This window comes from Sitophilus oryzae, unplaced genomic scaffold (genome assembly GCF_002938485.1).
Source record: "Sitophilus oryzae breed Bouriz unplaced genomic scaffold, Soryzae_2.0 scaffold_1588_pilon_pilon, whole genome shotgun sequence".
NCBI lineage: Eukaryota > Metazoa > Arthropoda > Insecta > Coleoptera > Curculionidae > Sitophilus > Sitophilus oryzae.
In genome coordinates this window covers 97,842-120,827 of record NW_022146267.1, presented here as the reverse complement: position 1 = coordinate 120,827, position 22,986 = coordinate 97,842, and the positions used below count along the sequence as shown (strand labels likewise).

Here is a 22,986-nt window from a genome sequence, read left to right as displayed (position 1 = left end):
ATTTTCAATCTAATAAATCATTTAATGATGTAAATAAGAGGAAATTTCTCACATGGGTGGTCAAATTTTATAGTTTTCATTATATCAAACAGCCTCTGAGAAATGTTTTCAACTCAAAATGCCTTTAATTATGTTTGACTATATCATTAAAAAGGGTCTTCAAATACATCAATGTGATATTGGTTTAAAATTTGCAAAAGAATCCGAATCTCTGGATAACTCGAAATTATTTACCCATTTAAAAGCCTTTGATCATGAAAGTGGAAAAATTTGTTCATTTTATTTATAGGCTGGAAAAATTATTTATATTAAATTTTGATGAGTTTTGCACTGAAGAAAACATTCAGAGGCTGTTTGATATAATGAAAACTATAGAATTTGACCACCCATGTGAGAAATTTCCTCTTATTTACATCATTAAATGATTTATTAGATTGAAAATATTTGATGTATTAAAGTTTACAAATAAAGATTTATATAGTCGAAAAAAGTCCGATAGAACCAATAGAAAGGTAACTATTTTGTCACATTTTTAATTAAATTTTGTTAAATAAATTAATTTTTTATACTATAAATATCTTTTTTCCCTTATAAATAAACACATTTGCATCCCATTTTAAATAAGATATACAAATTACCAAAACTTAGAAATAACAGTTCAAAAGTTCAACAAAAATCCTACACGCGTTTTTAAAAAGAAACATATATAACCACGCACCATGTCATTCAAGCAAGCGAATACGACACGGCATAGGTTTCCGGACTAAACGACTGGTGTATTTACACCACTCAATAGGCGTGTCGGGTTTGCCGAGCGGTTTCCGATGCAGTCGTTTTCTTTCGCATCTGTTATAGGTAATTTGTGGCTACGGAGCTATTAGCTACTACAGGGTCTTGCAACAGTAAGTCCTCTAAAAAAGAACTTGAGAATTTTGTATAAACGCATACTTGAAGTATTTACTGGGGTCTATTTCAGAATAATATTTTGATTTGTACAGGGTAGCTCGAAAAAATATAAGTGGTTCGGGATATTTTTTTTTAAATGGAACACCCTGTATATTATTCCATTTTTGGCTTTCTTTCTGGTCACTTAAGGTATTACTAAATATGTATATTGATAGTTTCAGAGAGATAATTAATAAAATTCAGTCTTTTTAAAAAAAATATTAAATATAAAAGATGTGTCCTGAAATCAAAACTATGCTAGGTACTTACTATACCGGGTGCGTCTCAAAAGTGGCTCACCCTTATAACTTTTTTACTTTTTCAGTTAAAAAAACGAGATTTGGTATGTTAGTATATGACATAAATTAGGATTGACGTATTCAATAATTGTTTTTGGTCACTTAAAAAGTTATAGTCATTTCCGGTGAAACAGGAAGTGACCAAAAACAATTGAATACGTCAATCAATCCTAATTTATGTCATCATATACTAACATACCAAATCTCGTTTTTTTTAACTGAAAAAGGATAAAAGTTATAAGGGTGAGCGACTTTTGAGACGCATCCGGTATGTTGATTTCTACTTATACATATCGTAATCTTCAATCATACGGGGCGTTCAAAATTCCATTCCAAACGTCTGAGCATTCTTTTTATTTTCAAATATTTTAATATTGTTAAAGGGCTTACAGATATTTGCGGTATTATTACATATGACTCATTCAACCGTAAAATACCAAACAAAAAACATTAGGTGGCTTAGATAAAAAATTACTGTTGAAAGAGCAATATGTGCCGGGTGGCCAACTAAGAATGGACGCCAGCTGTATCTCAGAAACTACTTATCGTATAGCTTTGGGAAAAAAATTCTAATAAGTAAATCGACCAAGAGAAATCGCTGGAAATTATTTTCAAGTTCGAAAAATGCCCGCTAGGGGGCGTTTCTCTACGAGCCAATCAGAAAACAGGGTTTTTCTCAAAAATATGCAGGTGAACAGGTATTTTAAATATTACTATTGTAATCATCGGGAAATTTGTAATTTTTTTGATATAGAGTATTTTGCTCTATCTCATAAAATAAAGTGGTGGGGAAAGGTTAAATTTGCTTTTATTAAAATAAGGATAACTCAGGTTTGGGTTATGCGATTTAAACAAACTAGGGCTCGTTTAAAAGAACTTTTCTTCCTTAATGATCTCCAATATAAATTTTGTTTTCACAATGTTCTTCGTAGTAGCTAGAGGGCGTTGTTTGACATCATAACAGATATTGCGCTTTTGCGTAAAAAAATTAAATAGGAGGCTATATTTCTCTTTGTACAGTAAAAAAGAGCACAAAATTTCCAAAATATCAGCGCAAACCGCAACTTTCCATCTTCTCTCTAACCGGAGATATTAAGAGAACAAATCATGTTAGGCTGCCGCTTAGGATTATATGGTCTAAAAATTATAGTAGTAGGCTAAGAAACAAAAAGAGGGTAAACTGGTTACGTCAAAATATCAAAACATATATTTTAATTTCATTCTAATACCATTTAATTATTATTTATCCATGTTCGTTCTTGATTCGATCCCATAAATTAAAACCCAGGCATATTGAATCCGATGATTCCAGCGTCTATCTACTAGATAGATCTCAATAAAATATACATATTTTCTCTTTGCCGTTTTTCAAATCTGTTAAAAATAATCGAGTTATTCAAGTTTGAAAATTTAAAAAAAAAATTTTGATAGCCACCGGATTTTTTTCTGTATTTGCATAACTTTTAGTGCCGTAACCATGGGAATTTCAGAGATTAAGAAATTATACCGTGGGAAAATTTGCGGTGAACAGGCAGTTGTAAAAAATTTCTAAAATAAACAGGAAAATTTAAAAGAAAATGCACGATTTTGATGACGATTTAAAACATCTTTTTTTGCGAAAATAAAAACTAATAGACGTGTTCCTATGTGGGGTCGAAATATACCACCACTAAAAATACTAGCACTTATTTAAGACTCACCCTGTATAATGTTACATGCAAAACGTCATCGATCGCCATTTCAAAAGTAAATCGATGCCATTTTTAGATCATCGATAATTTTTTTATAAATTTAATGTTCTGAATTTGACCAAGTTTTTCTGCTGAGTGTAGTATTCTTTCACAACTTATCTAGTTAAAGTACTAAATTTTAGGAAATTTATTTCCTCACACTTTAGTTCGTTAAAAGGCGATTTTTAAAATGTCGGCCACCGAACGCAAAGACAATAAAATAGTGCCAAAAGGGGAAAAACTACCTGTACCGCAGTTAAACCCCAGTTATACTGTCCGAGTGATTTGTTGCGTGCTTTTCATATTCCTGGCTGAAATATTCCTGGCCCATTACATTTACAGGTGAGTAATATACATTGAAATAGTTCAGAGACCCCATTCTGTCTTTCTTATTTGAATTTTATGTTTTGTGTAGTCTATTAAAAAAGTCCAATTAAAAAAAACACCTATACTATTATTAAGGTGCCCAAGCAGCATTTGGACGTCGGGACAATGTTGTGTCACGCGATCAAACGTCGGGGCGCAACGTCGGCACAACCTCGTGCCAATCCTAGTCTGCACTAATTTGGAGAATAATTTTTGGGTCGAAACGACGTTGGATACCGACGTTGGCTGGCAGCCTAATTTAGTACAAACTGCAACGTTGTTTAAAATCCTAATTCACAGAAATACAAAAATAATATGGCGTCAAGTCGCGTTTTATCCTAAATTGGGATAATTATAGTAAAAATATTATTTTTATGATTTAGTTAGAGACATATGCCAGATGGCAGTAAAGGAAAACAAAACAAAAATAAAGTGTGGAGGATGTTTGAAGATCATATAATTATTGAAACACTTTAACCGACTCTGTAACTCGTTACCCAAGGCAAAAAAGTTAAACGCAAACAACTTTATTGATAAATGTATAGTTTCTACTTTGAAAAATACTAATGGGCCTTAAAATTAAAGAAGTTTTAAAAATTTTCTTGAATTTTTTTTTTAGTAAAATGAGAATAATTTATTCGCAGTCGAAAAAATTGTTTCCGCTTGTTTTTTAGGGTCAAATATTTCAAGTTAATGTATTCAAAAAGCAGGAATTGCTATTTTAGGAACGAAACATTTTCTTATTTAACATCATGGCGGCTTTCACTTTGTTGTTTTGGAGATTAAGATGGAGTAGTTCGAGTAGTCGCATACTGGACTAATAAAGTCGCAGTTCGGCCTTAACAGGTAGTACACTAGTCGCAAGATTGTCTAATTTAGTCATCCTAGAGTCTAGCTTGTGCCGCCCTCTATAATCTAAATAAACGAGGGAGTGGATAAACTATCGGTAATATATGTCGATGTATATTTAAATTTAGTTTTATATGTATCTTTCTTATGTCCCATTTTAATTAAGTTTTATTTTTATAAAAACAAAAACAGCACTGAACTGTCTGACTGAACAGAATAATGAAGTGAAAATTTAAGATTTAAGGTTATGGTTCAATACAGTTGCAAAAAAGTAGTGACTCGACGTCCTAACAACGTAAAAATAAGGAAATCTAAACAACGTTGGAATTAGTAAAACAGACGACGTTTGCATAACGTTGGAATAGGTCCTGAAACTGACGTCGGAAAACTCTATATTGTCCAACGTTGTAACTACGTTGTCCGAATCACTTAAAGATCACTTAAGCAAAAAAGGTTACAAGACAACGTTTATTGGACGTCGCAGAAGCTTCTACCTTGCTGTAGTACTAGTCGAACGTCGGCACAACGTTATAAAAACGTTTAAATTTATTTTAATATCCAAGGTAGGGAGCTAACTATTTTTTGTAACTAATCCAACGTTGTGTTTAGTAAACATGTGGTCGCAAGTCGTGAAAATGCTACTTGGGTAGTTTTGTCTAACGAGTTTTTGGTTTAAATGAATTGTGTTGTGATACTTTAAGCTTAAACATTTTTCCTAGCAGACCTTGCAGTCGAACATTGTTCTTTTTAGAACCTCTTTTAGTGCGAAGTGTACAAGACAGCTTAATAGCCGCTGCAAAAACTCATCGCAACCTTATTGTTGGCTATACGGACCCAAGTTATCCCTGCTAATTTTCTAATATAATGGTCTCATCTCAAGTTCGGTCTTCTTCTAGGTCTCTTAATTCCTCGTGGGTACCATGCTATCATTTTTTTGTTCCATCTATCTGTTGTCCGTTCTTCTTGCCATCTATCTATCGTATGGCTAAGCATCACAACAAAACATGGAATTACAATCACTGTAGAAGTAAAGAGTAGGAAACAAGTATGTGTGCAAACAATAATAATAGTCTGACAAGAGTCTAAAATGTACAAACGAATATACATATAACAAGTATTACAAACAAACATCTAAATTATGGATGTATTCGACTGCACTGTCTGTAGCTTCCAGGAAATCATCAAAGAAACCGGAATAGGATCTTCACGGGCATGCTTCTACTATGTGCCGGATAGTTTGTCTGCCGGTGTTGCAGTCGCATTCTGGGGAAGCTGACTTTCCCCATTTAAACATAGAATCGACACATTTCCCATAATTTGTCCTTATCCGGTTTAACGCAGACCATGTTTTACGTGGCATGTCAAAGCCTGGTGGGTTCTGAGTTATAACCGGCATATTCCCGGCGTGGTCTGGTAACTCTGATTCCCATTCCCTAATCCATGACTCCGTTAATTTAAAACCGTCCCGGTGTAAGCTGCTTGCGGTTGCTAATGTTGGGCGTCTTGAACGAAGTCTGTTCCTATCCAGGTCATGGACATCCAAATGTATCGGCAGTTGCGGCATGTTAGTAATTTTAGTGTATTCTCTAAAAAGTGCATACTGCCTGCGTATATGTGGTGGAGGAATATTACTTAGAATAGGAAGCCATGGGGTGGGAGTTGATTTTATTGTTCTTGATATAATACGCATTGTGTTGTTCAATTGGACGTCCACCTTTCCTGTGTGAGAACTATTGAGCCACACCGGGGCACAGTACTCAGCAGTAGAGTAAACCAAACCCAGCGCAGAGGAGCGCAAGGTAGTCGCGGATGACCCCCACGTGGTGCTGCTTAACTTATGGAGGATATTATTCCGAGTGTTGAGCTTAGCTGCAGTTTGTGTGAGGTGCTTCTTAAAGGACAAGGTCCTATCTAGTGTAATGCCCAAATATTTTGGGGTGTTGTTGTGGGACAGCCAGTTACCTTCAAACCTTATTTTAAGTTCTTGGTTTGCTAATTTATTATTAAGATGGAAACAACTAACTTCCGTCTTTACCGCGCTCGGTTGCAACCTCCACTGGCGGAAGTAGTTTCCCAGGGAATACAGGTCTTCCGCAAGAACAGCCTCTGTCTCCTCGAGGTTTTTATGTCTTGTAGCTATTGCCCAATCGTCCGCATACCCAAATTTTCTAGCTGAAGTAGCAGGCATATCAGCGATATATAAATTAAACAGCAATGGAGCTAAGACAGAACCTTGTGGCAATCCGTTATTAAGTTTCATCTTTTTGCTTTCTTTCTCTCCCAGTTTTACCTGAAAGAGTCTATTTCGGAGCATATCGTCGACCAGGCTGACGGTCCTTCGGCAGGGGATTTCTTTAGCTAGCTTACAGATCAGTCCCTGTCTCCAAACTGTATCGTACGCCGCGGTCAAGTCAATAAAAGCAACTGATGTTTTTTCTTGGCGTTGAAATCCTGCTTCGATGTAAGTTGTTAGGGACAGAAACTGATCCACGCAGCTACGTCCAGGACGAAAGCCAGCCTGTTCAATCGGTATACTTTCTATTATCTTTGGGCTTACTCTGTTGTAGATTAGTCTCTCCAGAAGCTTGTAGATTGTGCTCAGCAGTGCGATTGGGCGATAACTTTGTGGCTTGTCGTTAGGCTTACCAGGCTTTAAGATGGCAATGATTTTAGCGCTTTTTAGTGACTGTGGAATAGTGCCTGTTTTAATTATGTCGGTGAAAAAGTGCATCAACCATCGCTTTGTAAATTCACCACAATTCAGAAGGAATTCCGAATGGATGCCGTCAAATTCCGGAGCTTTGCCAGCCTTAATATGTTGTAATGCAGCTAATACTTCTTCGAAGGTAAAAGGCTGGGAGTATGCTGTCTCCTCAGCACAGGATGATTTAAGCTGTTTTAATTGTCGCTTGATTTCGATTGTGTGTGCACGGTCCCTTGATGCTCTTGAGGTATTAGCAATATTAGAGGCGATTTCGTTTGGAGTCACAGGAGTGTCCACTCTTGTTCTTTGATTATCTCCACCCAGTTTTCGTAATAATGCCCAAGCTTTTCTGCTGGATTTTGCCATGTGTCCGCCCTATTGCCATTTGAGGGATTTGACTCTGTGGATGACATATATTACATAGGTCTTTTGCCGTATCCACTCTATTCTTTTAGGGTCTCTCTTGGTTCTTCCCAGCATATTTCGTTCCATTGAGCGTTGCAGTTTCCTTATTATGATATCCGTTTTAAGTGTCCAGGTTTCGCATGCATAGGTCATGACTGGTAGTACACATTGGCCGAATATTTTCTTCTTTAGATACCGGCATTCTACATTTGAATATTATTGAGTTTTCGAAAAGTTCTCCATGCTAACTTACCTCTTCTGTTGATTTCTGATAGTAGAGATACCGAGCTGTGTATTAGTTGTTCCAAATATATGTATTCTTCTACTATTTCCAGTGCTGTTTTATTTATTAGAATGTCTTGTCTGTGCTATTAGTGTTAATACTAAAATAATGTTATTAATTAATAAAGTGTTGTCTGTATTATTTATTAGAATGTCTTGCATTAGTATGTATGCGTATCTATACGTTGTATTTGAACCAGAAATGTGTATTATACGCATCGAGGGGTTCTGTTCATGATCGGCTAATTAACAGGAAAGTAATTAATATAGTCAGCGAAATTTATACTAGCTAAATCAAACTATCATTTGAGAAACGACGTGAACTAATTAGAATAGTAGCGTGTCGTCGACCTGTTTCAGAAAATAATGAGTTTCGGCTTTTGCAAATTCTAATTGTGCTAACTATTCCTTCTATTAATTATACCTACCCTAAATTATTTTATACATTTTATTACATAATAATTAACACATTGCAAACTAAAAAATGATAAAGAAATAACATGAAGTTATAACCCTGATGAGATATAACCCGCCTATTTAAAAATAACCATATTTCTTTAAATCCAAAACATTTACTTTTAAGACACTCTGTATACGTAAATAATTATTGATTTATAAAATATTATTTGTAAACTAGGGAGTGGGAAATTAGACAAAGAGTAGAGATGATAGGGATTAGGTAATAGCTTTTAGACTACCGTTCGGGACGCATTGATGTTATTTTGGTTTGTAAGTTTTGGTTATTGTGACAAAGAATGTTATTAAAGGTAAAGTAAATATTTCCTTATTATTTTTTAAGTAGTGTTAACTAAAGCATTTATTTTTCTGTTGAAATGTTATGTGCTAAAGCTTTTTCTTATTTATTTGATCTGACAAAAAGGCCCATACTCACACTTCCCTCCTTCCTCGCGTTCCTTCGTCTCTTCGCTTCCTTTCTTCGTCCATTCGATGCTTGGAAATTAGTCAGTTATGCAACAACACACCACAAAATATTTTTAATATAGCAGCTACATGTTTAATACGAAATATCTAGTAGGTAACCTCTAAAATTTTTAAAAAATCCGAAAGGCGCATAATTTCTATTTTATAAAACTGCAATTTTTTGTCGTGTCAAAAATAACAATTGAATTTTAATAATATATTTTTTTTAATAAATCCAAATATTTCAGTATCATGTACAAGGTATATCAGTATGAATGTACAAGGCGAGTGAAACAATAGAGTAAAGTTTATTATGTAATTTATATTGAAACCATGAAATATGACATACTAATTAAACGTTAATGATGTCAATCCCCATTTCTTCAGATATATTTGTAAAGGCATCATGCACATTATTTCTATTTTTTTATTTTTGTCGCTACGATTACATAAATATGGACGTGCATTTTTCCACAAATATGAAGACAATATTGTTTTTTTCTTCAATTTTTTGGACTATTGTGTGTGAATTATTTTTATATCGACTGGCGATTGCTAGATGTACAGGATGTTCCATTTGTGTGTGTTTTATGGGGTTTCTGGTTTATGAGTAGAGATATAAAGATGCTGTTTTCACATCATTGTTCTACTTATTATGAAACTAAATATGCTACATAAGAAATAAGAAATAACTTTGAACTAAGAAGGCTAGGATAAATATGTATTTATCCTAGCCTTCTTAGTTCAAAGTTATTTCTTATTTCTTTATTTTAATTTTTATTTTTTAATTAGTAGAAATTTTTGCATTTTTCGATAACCTTTGTATCTCGGTTATCTTATAACTTATCGAAAAGGTGAAAAGGGTCAGTGCTGGGCGGTGGGTAAGTACCCAATTTGTAGATAAATAAAATCTGATATATATATATATATATATATATATATATATATATATATATATATATATATATATATATATATATATATATATATATATATATATATATACCTGTAAATTTAGATGAACATCCTAATTTTAATAAAAGGAGTTTCCGACGACCGCATAGTAAATACCCGGTATAATACCGGGAATAGAAATTTACCAATACATAATATCTACAATATATATAAGAAATATTGTCGATATACTCGTATTCCTGACATTACTGGTATTATATCGGGTATTTACTATGCGGTCGTTGGAAATACCTTTTATAAAATTAGACTGTTCATCTAAATGTAGAGGTATATACCGGATATCCTGATTTTTTGTTTTGTTCTACCTATTGAGTACTTACCCACCGCCCGTGTTTCGTTTTTCAGGTAGAATGGCAGTGACGAAAGTGGTTCTTCGTTGGGAGCTGTCTATTTCGAAAAATTACTCAAACTTATGTTCTTTTTTTTAAACAGGACACTCTATATATTATTTTTTATTTTATTTGCCTTGTTATGAGCTTTCGAAAATTATAATATACTCTATATTTATTTATTTAGGTACTGCTAAACTGCTAAACGGCTCTTATTTTATTTAACTTAATTTTACCATATAATTTTGCTTTGCATCGTGATATTTTGATAAACTACACGGAAACTGAACTTGTGCTGCTTCTAAATAACATGCCAATAACCAACATTTTACGTCGAATAAATTAGTTGATTGTTTTGATTACCTAATTTAAACCGGCCGACTATGTAATAAAGTTAAATAATGCATTTTTACCCCGTTTATGAAAATAAGTACTTTAGAAAGCTCGTAACAAGGAAAATAAAATAATATACAAAAATATCATATTTAAAAAAACATATTTTTTAAAAAAACAAGTTTTAGTCAATTTAAAAAAGACAGATTCCAACGAAAAAATAGTTACGTCACTGCATTCTACGTGAAAAATTGTAGGGGAGACCGTTTTCACCTTTTCGATAAGTTATGATACAAAGGGGATCGATAAATGCAATCATTTCAGATTCGCCCTGTATTTTAGGAAGTAAGAGAGCTAGGACATATCTGTATGTAGCATCTTTAGTTTCATAAAAAGTAACAGCGTAATGTGAAAACCGCATCTTTGTATTTCGACTCATAAACGAGAAACCCTGCAAAACACACGAAAATGGGACACCCTGTACAGACGTACTGCCAAATCAAGAAATCAACTACGAATGAAATCTAAGATCGATTTATATATTTTATATATTTTAATATTTTTTTGTGTTCGTGATAATTCCTTTGCTACTTCCTCCAAAAACTGACAATACGTGGAAGGAGCGTTTCGAGGAAGTAAACGGACGAAGTAGCGTTTTGACGAAGGAGGAAGGTACACACATAAAATCGACATTTTCCCATAGTAAATATATGATTTTGGACGCAAGGAAGGAACGAAGTGAAATAGCGAAGTGTGAGTATGGGGCTTAAAGGTATAATATCACAAATGTATATATTTAATGGATTCGATTTATGCTGTGAATGATTTCTTTAAAATTGAATCTAAATACGATCATTTACTGTCCATTCGTGTCGATGCTTTTTGTTCAGTATGACTAAATAAAGCATATTTTTAAAATTAAAATATTCTTTGGTTATGACTTAATGTGACGATAAGGGATAAGGGCCTCGTTGAGTGTACTAATATTTAACAACTGTGATTGGGCGAATATTGTCGGGACCCCATTAGCCAACACGTCAACCACGCCATGCCACGCCATGCCACGCCATGCCGTCCCATGTCATGAAGATCTGTGGTGCGTATGTTTTTCCATTTAATTACATGTATTGCGTACACACTAGGCAACACGCCACCCCACGCCGTCCAACGCTATCAAACGTGTGATGGGCGATTCGTCTGTCTCAGATCTCATGTATTCACTCTTTCTCAAGTCGCAACACGTGGGCTCACGTGGGATAGCTTGGCGTAGCGCGGCGTGAGGCCTAATGGGGTCCCGGCTTATCTTAGCAAACAAGTGAGCAGTCAAAACCAAAGAATGATATAACTCATTGTCTGAAGATATTGGCACCCAATATATCAACTATAAATAGCGTAAAACATATTTTTTAATTTGTTTCTTTTTCAACATTTCAAACTACACTTTTTCAAACATGTCCTTCAATTTAATAGCTGTCAGTGCTGTCAGTAAGAAGTTTTTGCTTCAAATATGCGCACATAGTGCACACACAATTTTTTTTGATATACAATAATATTTTGTTTGACTTTCAAACCTGAATATTCGAAGCAGCTGTTCGTTTGACCATATTTCTGTAGGCTATTCCCGCGTGTAGAATTAAAAATGCAAAATTATGTTTTTGCTGATAGCGGAAAAATATACTGCATACTGCAGTATTATCCTACATATCATGATTTATAATCCCATTCGAACAAATACAAATATGCGTGCAGTATTAAAACGATAAAATCATTAAACAAATATATTTTTTTCGCAAAATTTACATGAATTCGAACTTCGAACTGACAATGAAAATAAATTATAAAGGGCAAATTGTTTGATGTTAACAAAACTAGAAAAGCAGTTTTAACGAGTAGTGGATATAGTCAAATTTTTGGCTTTGTCTTATCTTTGACACAATTTTCCATGTAAAAAAACACTATTATTCAATACAACTACAATACAGGGTGGTCCGAATTGTATTCCGCAAACTTCTGCAGATAAAAATAAATAAAAAAGTTCGTATGAACGTAGGCCCTAAAATGCTTAGTTTCAGAGATACAGGGTGTAGAAGTTTCATTTTTATTTCGATTTTTTCTAAATAATTTCTGAAGTAACGTCAATATTTGGATGAAAATTGGTGTCTGGGAGTTTTTTGGCATGAGAAATTTGATTTTTATGTCAATATGGCTCCTACTAGTAGAGGGCGCCACCTACATGTGTTTTAACTGTTTTGAAGCGTAATAACTTTTTGTTCGTACCTGTATAAAACCACCGAGCGAAAAAATATACATCTCTGTGACTTTTTTTTACGTAAAAAATATCTCTTTTTAAAAATCGCTACGAGCAACCGTTCTTAAGATATTTATAATGGAAATAGTCAATACATGTCATTATTGACGAAAAATATACACGTTGAGTGGATAGTTATTTCACTGAAAGTAAAAAATAAAATTTTTTTTTTAATTAATCATAAATTTTTCTACAAAAAATGATGATAAAACAGTTTCTGTTGAACTTTTGGCACAAAAATATTTCAAATTTATGATTTCAGTTTAATAACTATTTAGTGAACATATTTAATTAATGTCAATGAGGTATTAATAATTTCGATTCCAAATATCTCGAAAACCATTACTCGTAGCGATTTTTACCAAGAGACCTTTTTTACGTAAAAAATGTCGTAAATATATATTTTTTTACTCAGTAGTTTTATACAGGTACGGACGAAAAGTTATTACTCTTCAAACCGGTTAAGAAATATGTAGGTGGCGCCCTCTACTAGTAGGAGCCATATTGACATGAAAATCAAATTTCTCATGCCAAAAAACTCCCAGACACCAATTTTCATTCAAATATTGTCTTTACTTCAGAAATTATTTGGAAAAAGTCTAAATAAAAATGAAACTTCTACACCCTGTATCTCCGAAACTAAGCATTTCAGGACATACATTTATACGATTTTTTTTACTTATTTTTATCTGCAGAATATGCTGCCGAAGTTTCCGGAATACAGTTCGGACCACCCTGTATATTGCCCCAATATAAAACTTAAATATTGGCCCTTTTCCCAAAACAAATATTGGGTATATATTCGGAATATTGGGACAATATTTATCTTCAATATCGGATTCATATGAAAAATAATATTGAGCCATTAAAAAAGTTTCCGAAATACAGTTCGGACTACCCTGTATATAGGGTGCGCCAAACTGGACGCTTTTAAATGTAAACTAATATCGGTGTCTGGAGCTCAATTTTTATCAAAAACATGATGGTGAAAACCGCACATCGATATCTGTTAGCGTTTCAGAATTACGGGGTGTTTTTCAAGAATATGTTAATAAAATTTTTAACAAATTGCTGTAACTTTTTTGCTATGGAAAACTTTATATTTCTATGAAAATATTTCCAAAGCACCTTTTTTATGTAGATTTTAATGGTTTAAGTAGAATTTTTTTATTATTAATAATTTTAATTTATTGAAAAGAATTTAAAATAACCTTTCCAAAAATATAGCATACTACTTGATATTTTGCTCGATTCCTCTTCGAGGTCGAGTTTTTAAAAATTCGCCCACTTTGGATAAGTAGGCTTTGAACGGCGCCGGCTGTAATGAAAAAAAATTCTAGCTGTGAGTAACAATTAAAACGAAAATAATATTTGCAATGAGAGATGCAGAATGCAGAATTTTATAAAAATTTAAACTATATTTCAAAAAACAACATCAACACATTTAAATTATATCTAATAACAATAAAAATTAACAACAACCCAAGATATGAGATTTTGCTACAGGCGTTTGACATGTTGACGTCTGTTATGGACAGACGGGACCGTTTTTCAACATTTCCCGCGGAATTCATTGACTCAGTGGGGGTAAAAGATACCCTCGCAAAACCGCTAAGTACTTCTAATTCTTGTCTAGATTATACGGGCAATTTGAAAGTAAGAACCTTTATTCTTCCGCAAAGATAAAAATCCATAGGCTCTAAGTCTGGCGGCCTCGGCGGCCAACGGCTGGGATCTTGGTTAGCTATTCAATTATTCTCGAAATTGGTTGGAAAAATTTGCTGATAACTTCAGCGTCTTGTGGGACAAATATATTTTTGGGTTCCATTAGGGGCAGATAAAGGGCCCTACTAGTCAGTGGCGTGCATACTTTTTTTTTTAAATATTTCAGTGATAACCTATATGCACGTTCCTGGTGAATATGTCGACCCATTTTTAGGAAAGGCCCTTTATCATCAAAAGTACTTGGAAGAAAATTATAATAAATCAAAAAATATTAAGATTTTAACACTCTGTAGCTACGAAACATAGCAGAATCTAGATCCAGACCTATGTTGATATAAAAAATAAGTCTTATTTTTACGTGAGGACTCTCCCCACGAGAGATGGCACATGTTTTTTGAAACACCCTGTATTATTACAATAAATTTTTAATAACTCCACGATTTTTCATCTACGCAAAAACGAACAAATATTTTGAATTATTATGAACTGATTGTTTCAGTGTTGTATTAAATTTTTGGGGCCGAAATGTAAAACAAACAAATATTTATATTTCAAACATGTAAACCAGTAAAAGTATTGTTGTTGATGCACTATTTTTGTAAAATATGTATACACCCGAAATTAAAAAAAAAGCAAAATTAAATTTTTGCCTCTAGTTGAAAAATATAGACTTTTTTAGAATGGCACCGCTAATCCGTATATCGTGATTTCCAATCACATTCGTGTAAAAAACAAATATGGCCGCCGTGATAATATTATTCCAGTGCTTAAATTGCGAAAAGTTTATATCTGTCGGTATAAAATTTTAACGACTGTTCGTGAAATGAGGATATAAATTTGTTTGTGGGTTTAAATAGGATTGGTTTCCAAAAAAAGTAGTTATACTGCAGACATGTGGAAAAAAACTATTAGATTTATGTTTTAATTACTGTAGAAATTTTGTATAAAAATGGAATTTATTTTTTTACTATAAACAAGTACCATATGATCGAAAAAAAATGGCGTCGAGGACGGCTGGGGAATGACAATCGATAAAATTTTTGGCTAGGTCAAGCCCTAGATTTTTTTACGGAGTTTACTGCCACTTGGCATTAAGAAGGTTGTAATTTATAGGGAAATTAAAATAACTTTCGTTGCACATCATAATACGACCACCAGCAAACTCCATAAGACGACGCATAGTGTCATTGATGACGTGCAACGAAAGTTGTTTTAATTTTCCTATAGTTTTTTATTGAATCAAAATGATTTTTAAATGGTGTAGTTTAAAACTCCAGAAAAAAAATGCTGCTTTTTTGGAAATAGATTTGTGTGCTGGAAAAATCTTCCTATAATTAGTGCTAATTTTTGACAAGTTTTATGTGTCAATTTTTAGTAAATGATAGATTGACTTTACCAAAACCTTGATGGTCATTCTCCAGCAGTTTTTGACGCTCAAGTAGATATTTCTGGACACATTTTTATATTTTTGGACACATGTTTCTAATAATTGTGACTCTGTCTAGACACAAAATGTAAACGGTATCCCACAAATGTCGTCGGGCACGTGTTACGCGTCAGAGTTACGCGAGAGATGCGCTACGCGTCAGAGTTGAAAATACAATGCCTAACAAATAATAATCTTAAACCCCCACTCGGTGGCCGTATCGATCCTTCTCCTGAGTCAGCGGCGCGCCTCAGCCAGCACGGCCATCCTGTAGAACTTTCGTCCTCGAAAGCTAGTTTTCTGTAGCGACAAAACAAAGCAAAAAAGAATAATAATTTAGGCCAACCGAGAGACCAACAATTATTGACAAAGTATGCGTGAGTTTAACATTTAAGATTATGCTCAAGATGACGATCAAACAAAATTGTGACGAGAATGCCTGAGAAGGCAATCAATATGCTTCAGATCAGTATGCCAGGAGAGGGCGGTCAGTATACCAGAAGAGAGCGATCAATGTGCCTACAGAGGGCGACCAAAATTGTGCCTGAGATGGCGATCACTGTTTTTGCCTGAGATGGCGACCAAAATTGTGCCTAAGATGGCGATCACTGTTTTGCCTGAGATGGCGACCAAAATTGTTCCGAAGATGGCGATCATTTGCCTAAGATGGCGACCAAAATTGTGCTTAAGATGGCAATCACTGTTTTGCCTGAGATGGCGACCAAAATTGTGTGGATGGCGATCATTTGCCTAAGATGGCGACCAAAATTGTGCCTAAGATAGCGATCACTGTTTTGCCTGCGATGGCTACGAAAATTGTGTCTAAGATGGCGATCACTGTTTTGCCTGAGATGGCGACCAAAATTGTGCCGAAGATGGCGATCATTTGCCTAAGATGGCGACCAAAATTGTGCCTAAGATGGCTATCACTGTTTTGCCTGAGATGGCGACCAAAATTGTGCCTCAGATGGCGATCACTGTTTTGCCTGATATGGCGACTAAAATTGTGCCGAAAATGGCGATCACTGTTTTGCCTAAGATGGCGACTAAAATTGTGATATAGCAAAACCGATAAGTTATTTGAGGGTCTCGTTCCAATTTATTAATTATTTTTATTTTTAATTAATTTACCTTAACTTTTGGATCATTATATCCTCTAAACAGACAATTCCTTTTCAAGAAACTTTTACCCAAAACAGACCAACCATTCATATGGTCTACTGGAGCCTTCAGTATCGGTCCTCAAGTGTCGTTTTTCTATGGTAATGCCGTTTTTCTATTTCAAAAGTACTGTGGACAACAGTACTGTGGACGTGTACTGTGTGATCCGGTGTTTTGTACTATTGAGACTTCGATGTAGAGCTTTCTTCTAAAGACACCACTCACAACATGATTTATTTTGCGATTGGGATTTATAACTGAGTATCTGAACTTGGAACAGATAAAACTTCACAAAACACCAACACTAAATGTTCTCAACCACTTCTGAAGTCGTCGGGCACGTGTTACGCGTCAGAGTTAGGCGAGAGATGCACTACGCGTCAGAATTGACAATACAATGCCTAACAAATAATAATCTTAAACCCCACGCGGTGGCCGTATCGATCCTTCTCCTGAGTCAACGGCGCGCCTCAGCCAGCACAAATAGGAAACATTTTCGAAACCTATATATTTTTTGTGGTTTGGCATTAGCCGTTTCCTGAAATGTTTCCATGCGGAATCAAAACATTTCGAAACATTTTCTGCGATTTGTGTCCAAGATGTTTCCGTTTTAAGCAGCCACTGTTTCTAAATGTGAAGAAACAAAATACCAAACTAAAATGGTCTATGTCTGTGTGTAGATTTCAAAATGAAAACAACCATCAACAATGTCGACCTCATTGTCTTAAAATCTTTGTTTATATGTTTTCTCACACAAAAACTGTCTGGCAAAAGCAAATTTACAGTTTAATTCAATAATGTACTTTCATATTTTTAATGCCTCTTCTATACATATATCATTATTTGTTACTACAAAATATTTTTGTTTGAAATATAGATTTTTATTTTTATTTCTATATCATGGTTCTGAAAATAAAAACATATAAATCAATGGATGTAGAACGCGTTCTTATGAGTTTAAAAACTCAATAGCCGATAAAAACATACATTTTTAGTTAAAAACGCTATCACTAGCCAACATGGCGGAATTTTTGTACTCGCCATAATGTTTTTCCTTCGGCTTTTTTAATTATAGTACTATAAAAACTTGAAGAATGTTTAAATGCAAAAACTGCAGAACAAAATCGAAACAATAAAGTAAGGTTAAGTTCTCATATTTGCCAGAATATCAAATAAATTATGGAAACGTTTCGGGCACAAAACGGGTACGAAACCTGTAAATGTGAGCCACATTTATTTCTTAAAAGTTTCGAAAAATTTGTGACACTAAGATCTTTATTGTTACAGCTTATGTAGCGAAACCATATTTTGGTAAAATGTTTCGAAACATATTATGTATCAAAAATGTGACGAAACTGTTTCGCCATGTTTCTCAGCAGAGATTTTGTTTCGATTCTGTGAAAATGCTACTTCATATCATACGGTATTAATGGTAAAAAACTGTCTGTGCATGAATATTATTGAAAGAAAAAAGTTTATTTAAGTGTCTTAGATTGTTTATTCTACAGCCTGTCCAACAAGACAGAGAAGATTATGAAAGATGACATCAAAATGACAGAAACAACTGTTATAAATAACGATTTTTATTTACTTGTTATATTATTTCATAATAACTTGTTATTGAACTCGAAACAGCAGGATTGTTTACATATAAAGCAAAAAATCACTGAAGAGGTATTTTAGTGCGTAACAACATCGTTACAAAAATTTCCTTCAATCCACCGAGATAACTCTGACACAAGGAAAAAGGAAAACAATCTTTACAAAGGCGAAGGAAAATCCCCGTATAATTGCATTGCCAATGACAAAGCGGCTTCAAGGAGGATCGGCAGGAGAGAAGAAAGCCTTGTAACGACCACCAGGTTCATTATTTCAGTAGCGAGATTACGTGTACACATGTGCAAGCAGCATAAAAAATCTAAAAATTAGGCTTTTCAGTTCTAGTTAATTGCGAACAAATTATGTTGTTTGTAATTTTATTTTTACTTGTATCGATAATTTTCTTATTATCGATATTTATTACACGAAGATTTATTAAGTCCGAAGTCCTTTTAGTTTATAACATTGGTTTTTGGTATCAGTTTTCTAATATTTTTGCCATCGTTATTAAAAATTTTTTGTAAAATTATATTCTGACATAATAAAACAATTGTACCAAACAATTTTGTGTTTAGTATATTTTGTAGCAATATCGAATGCCAGTAGCTAATAAGGATATCTATGTAAGACAAGGACAACACGTCAGTTAGTTAATACCATAATATGGTATTTACAAATTGATCTCATATACAGAATACAGGAACACAGCTATATTGCTTAAACATAATATTTACATATTGGTCAAATGTTGGAAACAACATTTTTTAAGGGTCCAATATAGATTTAGTATATTAATTCCATATCGATAAAGTATATATTGTGCTTATACAATATAAAATATACAGGGCGATCCGAATTGTATTCCGGAAACTTCGGCAGCATATTCTGCAGATAAAAATAAGCAAAAAAGTTCGTATAAATGTATGTCCTAAAATGCTTCGTTTTAGAGATACAGGGTGTAGAAGTTTCATTTTTATTTCAATTTTTTCTAAATAATTTCTGAAGTAACGTCAATATTTCCATGAAAATTGGTATCTAGGAGTTTTTTGACATGAGAAATTTGATTTTGATGTCAATATGACTCCTACTGGTAGAGGGCGCCACCTACATGTGTTTTATCTGTTTTGAAGCTTAATAACTTTTTGTCCGTACCTGTATAAAACTTCCGAAGGAAAAAATATACATCTCTGTGACTTTTTACATAAAAAATATCTCTTTGTAAAAATCGCTACGAGTAACCGTTCTCAAGATATTTAGAATGGAAATAGTCAATACATGTCATTATTGACGAAAAATAAACACGTTGAGTAGATAGTTATTTCACTGAAATAATAAATTTGAGAAATTTTTATTTTTTTAAATTAATTATAAATTTTTCTGCCAAAAAATATTGATAAAACAGTTTCTGTTGAACTTATGACACAAAAGCTTTCAAATTTATGACTTCAGTCTAATAACTATTCAGTCAACATATTTAATTTATGTCAATGGCGACAGGTATTGATAATTTTGATTCGAAATATCTCGAAAACCAATACTCGTAGCGATTTTTACCAAGAGACATTTTTTACGTAAAAACTGTCGTAAATGTATATTTTTTTACTCAGTAGTTTTATACAGGTACGGACAAAAAGTTATAACTCTTCAAACATTTAAAAAATATGTACTACCTCTTCTAGTAGGAGTCATATTGACATCAAAATCAAATTTCTCATCTCAAAAAACTCCCAGACACCAATTTTTATCCAAATATTGACGTTACTGCAGAAATTATTTGGAAAAAAATGAAATAAAAATGATATTTCTACACCCTGTATCTCCGAAACTAAGCATTTTAGGACGAACATTTATACGAACTTTTTTACTTATTTTTATCTGCAGAATATGCTGCCGAAGTTTCCGGAATACAGTTCGGACCACCCTGTATATTGCCCCAATATAAAACTTAAATATTGGCCCTTTTCCCAAAACAAATATTGGATATATATAAATTTGGAATATTGGGACAATATTTATCTTCAATATCAGATTCATATGAAAAATAATATTGAGCCATTAAAAAAATCTGTCGTTACCATCGTTGGGCCAATATGTGTAAATATAATATTTTACCAATATTGGCTGTGCTACAGGGGTAAGTATATTTATAAAGTTAAATTCACCCCAGGTTTTAACCATTTTTTGGATATATTGTTTTTAACTAAAGTTTCAGTAAATAGGAAATAGAATGGCAACACCGCATTGTACTTTAGATAAAAGTAGTGTACTATAAGCAGAATTTTATGCTGAACGCAATTCTGTACAGAAAAATGGGAGTTCGGTTTGGTTAAGTTTAAAAAGACCACATTCAACTTTATTCTTTTGTGACACCCTCTATACAACCAAATATTTTTATGAAATACACCTTGATATGCACTTTTATATAAAACTGTTTTTCATATCTTTGGTAACAACACTATTGGATTTCTTCTGGCTAATGGGCCACCCTCTATATTATGTGGAAATTAATGTTTGGCAATTTCTATAACAGTTTTATTCTTTTCAGACTCATAAACTCTGAAATAAAAGAAAATTACCTCAGCAAGCACGACTTTCGTTACAACTTCCAAAACGAAATTCGCACGGAATTCTTCAGAGAAGAAATTGTCCGAATAGTGACATATATCAACGCCAAAAACGAAGCAAAACTAAACAAGAACGAAGATCAGAAACCGACAACAAGCGCGAGAAAAAAACGAAGTGTGGGTAGGATTAGCGAATACAATTATTTGGCAGATGCAAACACTGAGGAACCTTATAGACGTTTTCGAAGTCCTAAAGTAAGAGCTGTAGCTGAGGACTCTGGTGGTGATGGAAAGAAAAAGCCTGAACATCCTGGACAAGGTCCTGGAGATGACTGGATTTGGGTTTCGAGTACCAGTCGAATACCGGTAAGTTATTGTTTTCTATAAATTTATCTTTGATAAAACTGTTAATATGTTTTCATTTTCTGATTAACTCATCTATGACGTTGCGGATAGTTATACTACCCTTTACTAAACTACTGTTGTACTACTTTGTAATAAGTATTTCCGTATTTGTCACATGATTTATTCAGAGTGTTTCAAAAGATATGCACATGTAAAAAAAGGATTTATTTTTTATCTCAACATAGGTCCGATTTTGCTTTGTTTCGTAGCTACAGGGAGTTAGAGGTTTTATTTTTTTTTATTTATTACAATTTTTTTCTAAGTGCTTTTAGCGATTCGAATGAAATTTTGAGTATAAAAGTTAGTATAAGCGCGACATATTTTATTGTTAAAAAAATGTCGATTGATTTATGGCAGTGCATGTGGGATATCACTGGAATATTTTGTTAAAAAAAGGATGGGCCCAACTGACTTTTTCTTCTTCTTGATATCACAATGGTGAAGGTCGTTTAATGCCGATTAAAAGTTTTGTATTTTGATATTTTGTCGATTGCGGTGCCCTTGATGAGACAAACCTTTTAAACTTTTTTAATGTCATTAAAAGTGTTAATTAAGTACTTATTGATTCCTCGCCAAAAAATATAAAACAAGTTCTTATAAACATAGGTACGGATATGCATAGATTTAGAGTTACAGGATATTAAAACTTTTAAAAATTGGTCTTTTGTAATTATCTTGAATACGGTTATTTTTTCTAATTTGCTCTAGGTAGCACTGAACATCAGTGTTAATATACAGGGTGAGTTTTAAATAAGTGCAAATATTTTTAGGGATAGTATATTTTGACTCGGGAAATACAATTGAGATTTTTTTCGCGAAATTTTTTTTTGAAAATTTGGATTTTTTGGAAAAATAAATTGATTTTTTTTAGTTTTTAGCTCGGTTTTTAGTTAAAAACATAGTTTCTTGATAATATGGCATCATGGGTAGTAGATTAAATTTACAAAAAAAAAACAGAAAAGATCCTGTGGTTCTCAAAATTCAAACAAAAAAATATTTTTTTTGGAAATTTTCAACGTAAAATTCGGTTATTTTCGACTTATTTGAAAAACGGTAAAGAAAAAATATGTTTTTTCTTTTTTCTTTTATCGATATCTATCGGTCCTGGAAATATTTGCACTTATTTTATTATTAAAATTTAATAGTAAATTAGATTAAATAAATAATTTATTAGAGTTTTATTTATATATTAATTTCTTTAATTGTGATTAATAAAATTGCGTTATTATTATGATACGAGTTTTAATTTTAATCGGCATTATGCGGCCTATACAACTTTGGTGACAAAATGGTATAGGTAATGAAAAATATCACTGATGAACATGTCTATTTTTTTTTAAAAAATATTCCAGTGATAACTCCAATGCACGTCCGTGGTGAATCAGTTGACATTTTTCTAGATTAAAATATTTCGCTTTTATATTAACTTTTACTCTCAAAATTTTGTTCGAATCACGGTAAGCATTTGTAGGAAAATTATAATAAATAAAAAAAAACGAATATTTCAACTTCCTATTCCACTTCAGCTACGAAACAAAGCAGAATCGGACCTATGTTGATGTAAAACATAAATCTTATTTTTACGTCAGGAATCTCCCCAAGAGAGATGGCAAATGTTTCTTCAAACACCCTGTATAAGTTCATATTATTGTTTTATACC

At 33.1% G+C, this 22,986-nt stretch overlaps 1 protein-coding gene across 1 annotated transcript in view; it reads left to right on the top strand.

The window, feature by feature from the left end:
* LOC115879827 overlaps nucleotides 1-22,986 on the top strand; it is a 28,589-nt gene that overhangs the window by 3,530 nt on the left and 2,073 nt on the right. Inside the window, exons 2-3 of the mRNA XM_030896834.1 lie at nucleotides 3,118-3,316; nucleotides 20,903-21,287. Coding sequence (XP_030752694.1) covers nucleotides 3,165-3,316; nucleotides 20,903-21,287 — 537 coding nt within the window. The 5' untranslated portion in view covers nucleotides 3,118-3,164. The remainder of the gene's footprint in view (nucleotides 1-3,117; nucleotides 3,317-20,902; nucleotides 21,288-22,986) is intronic.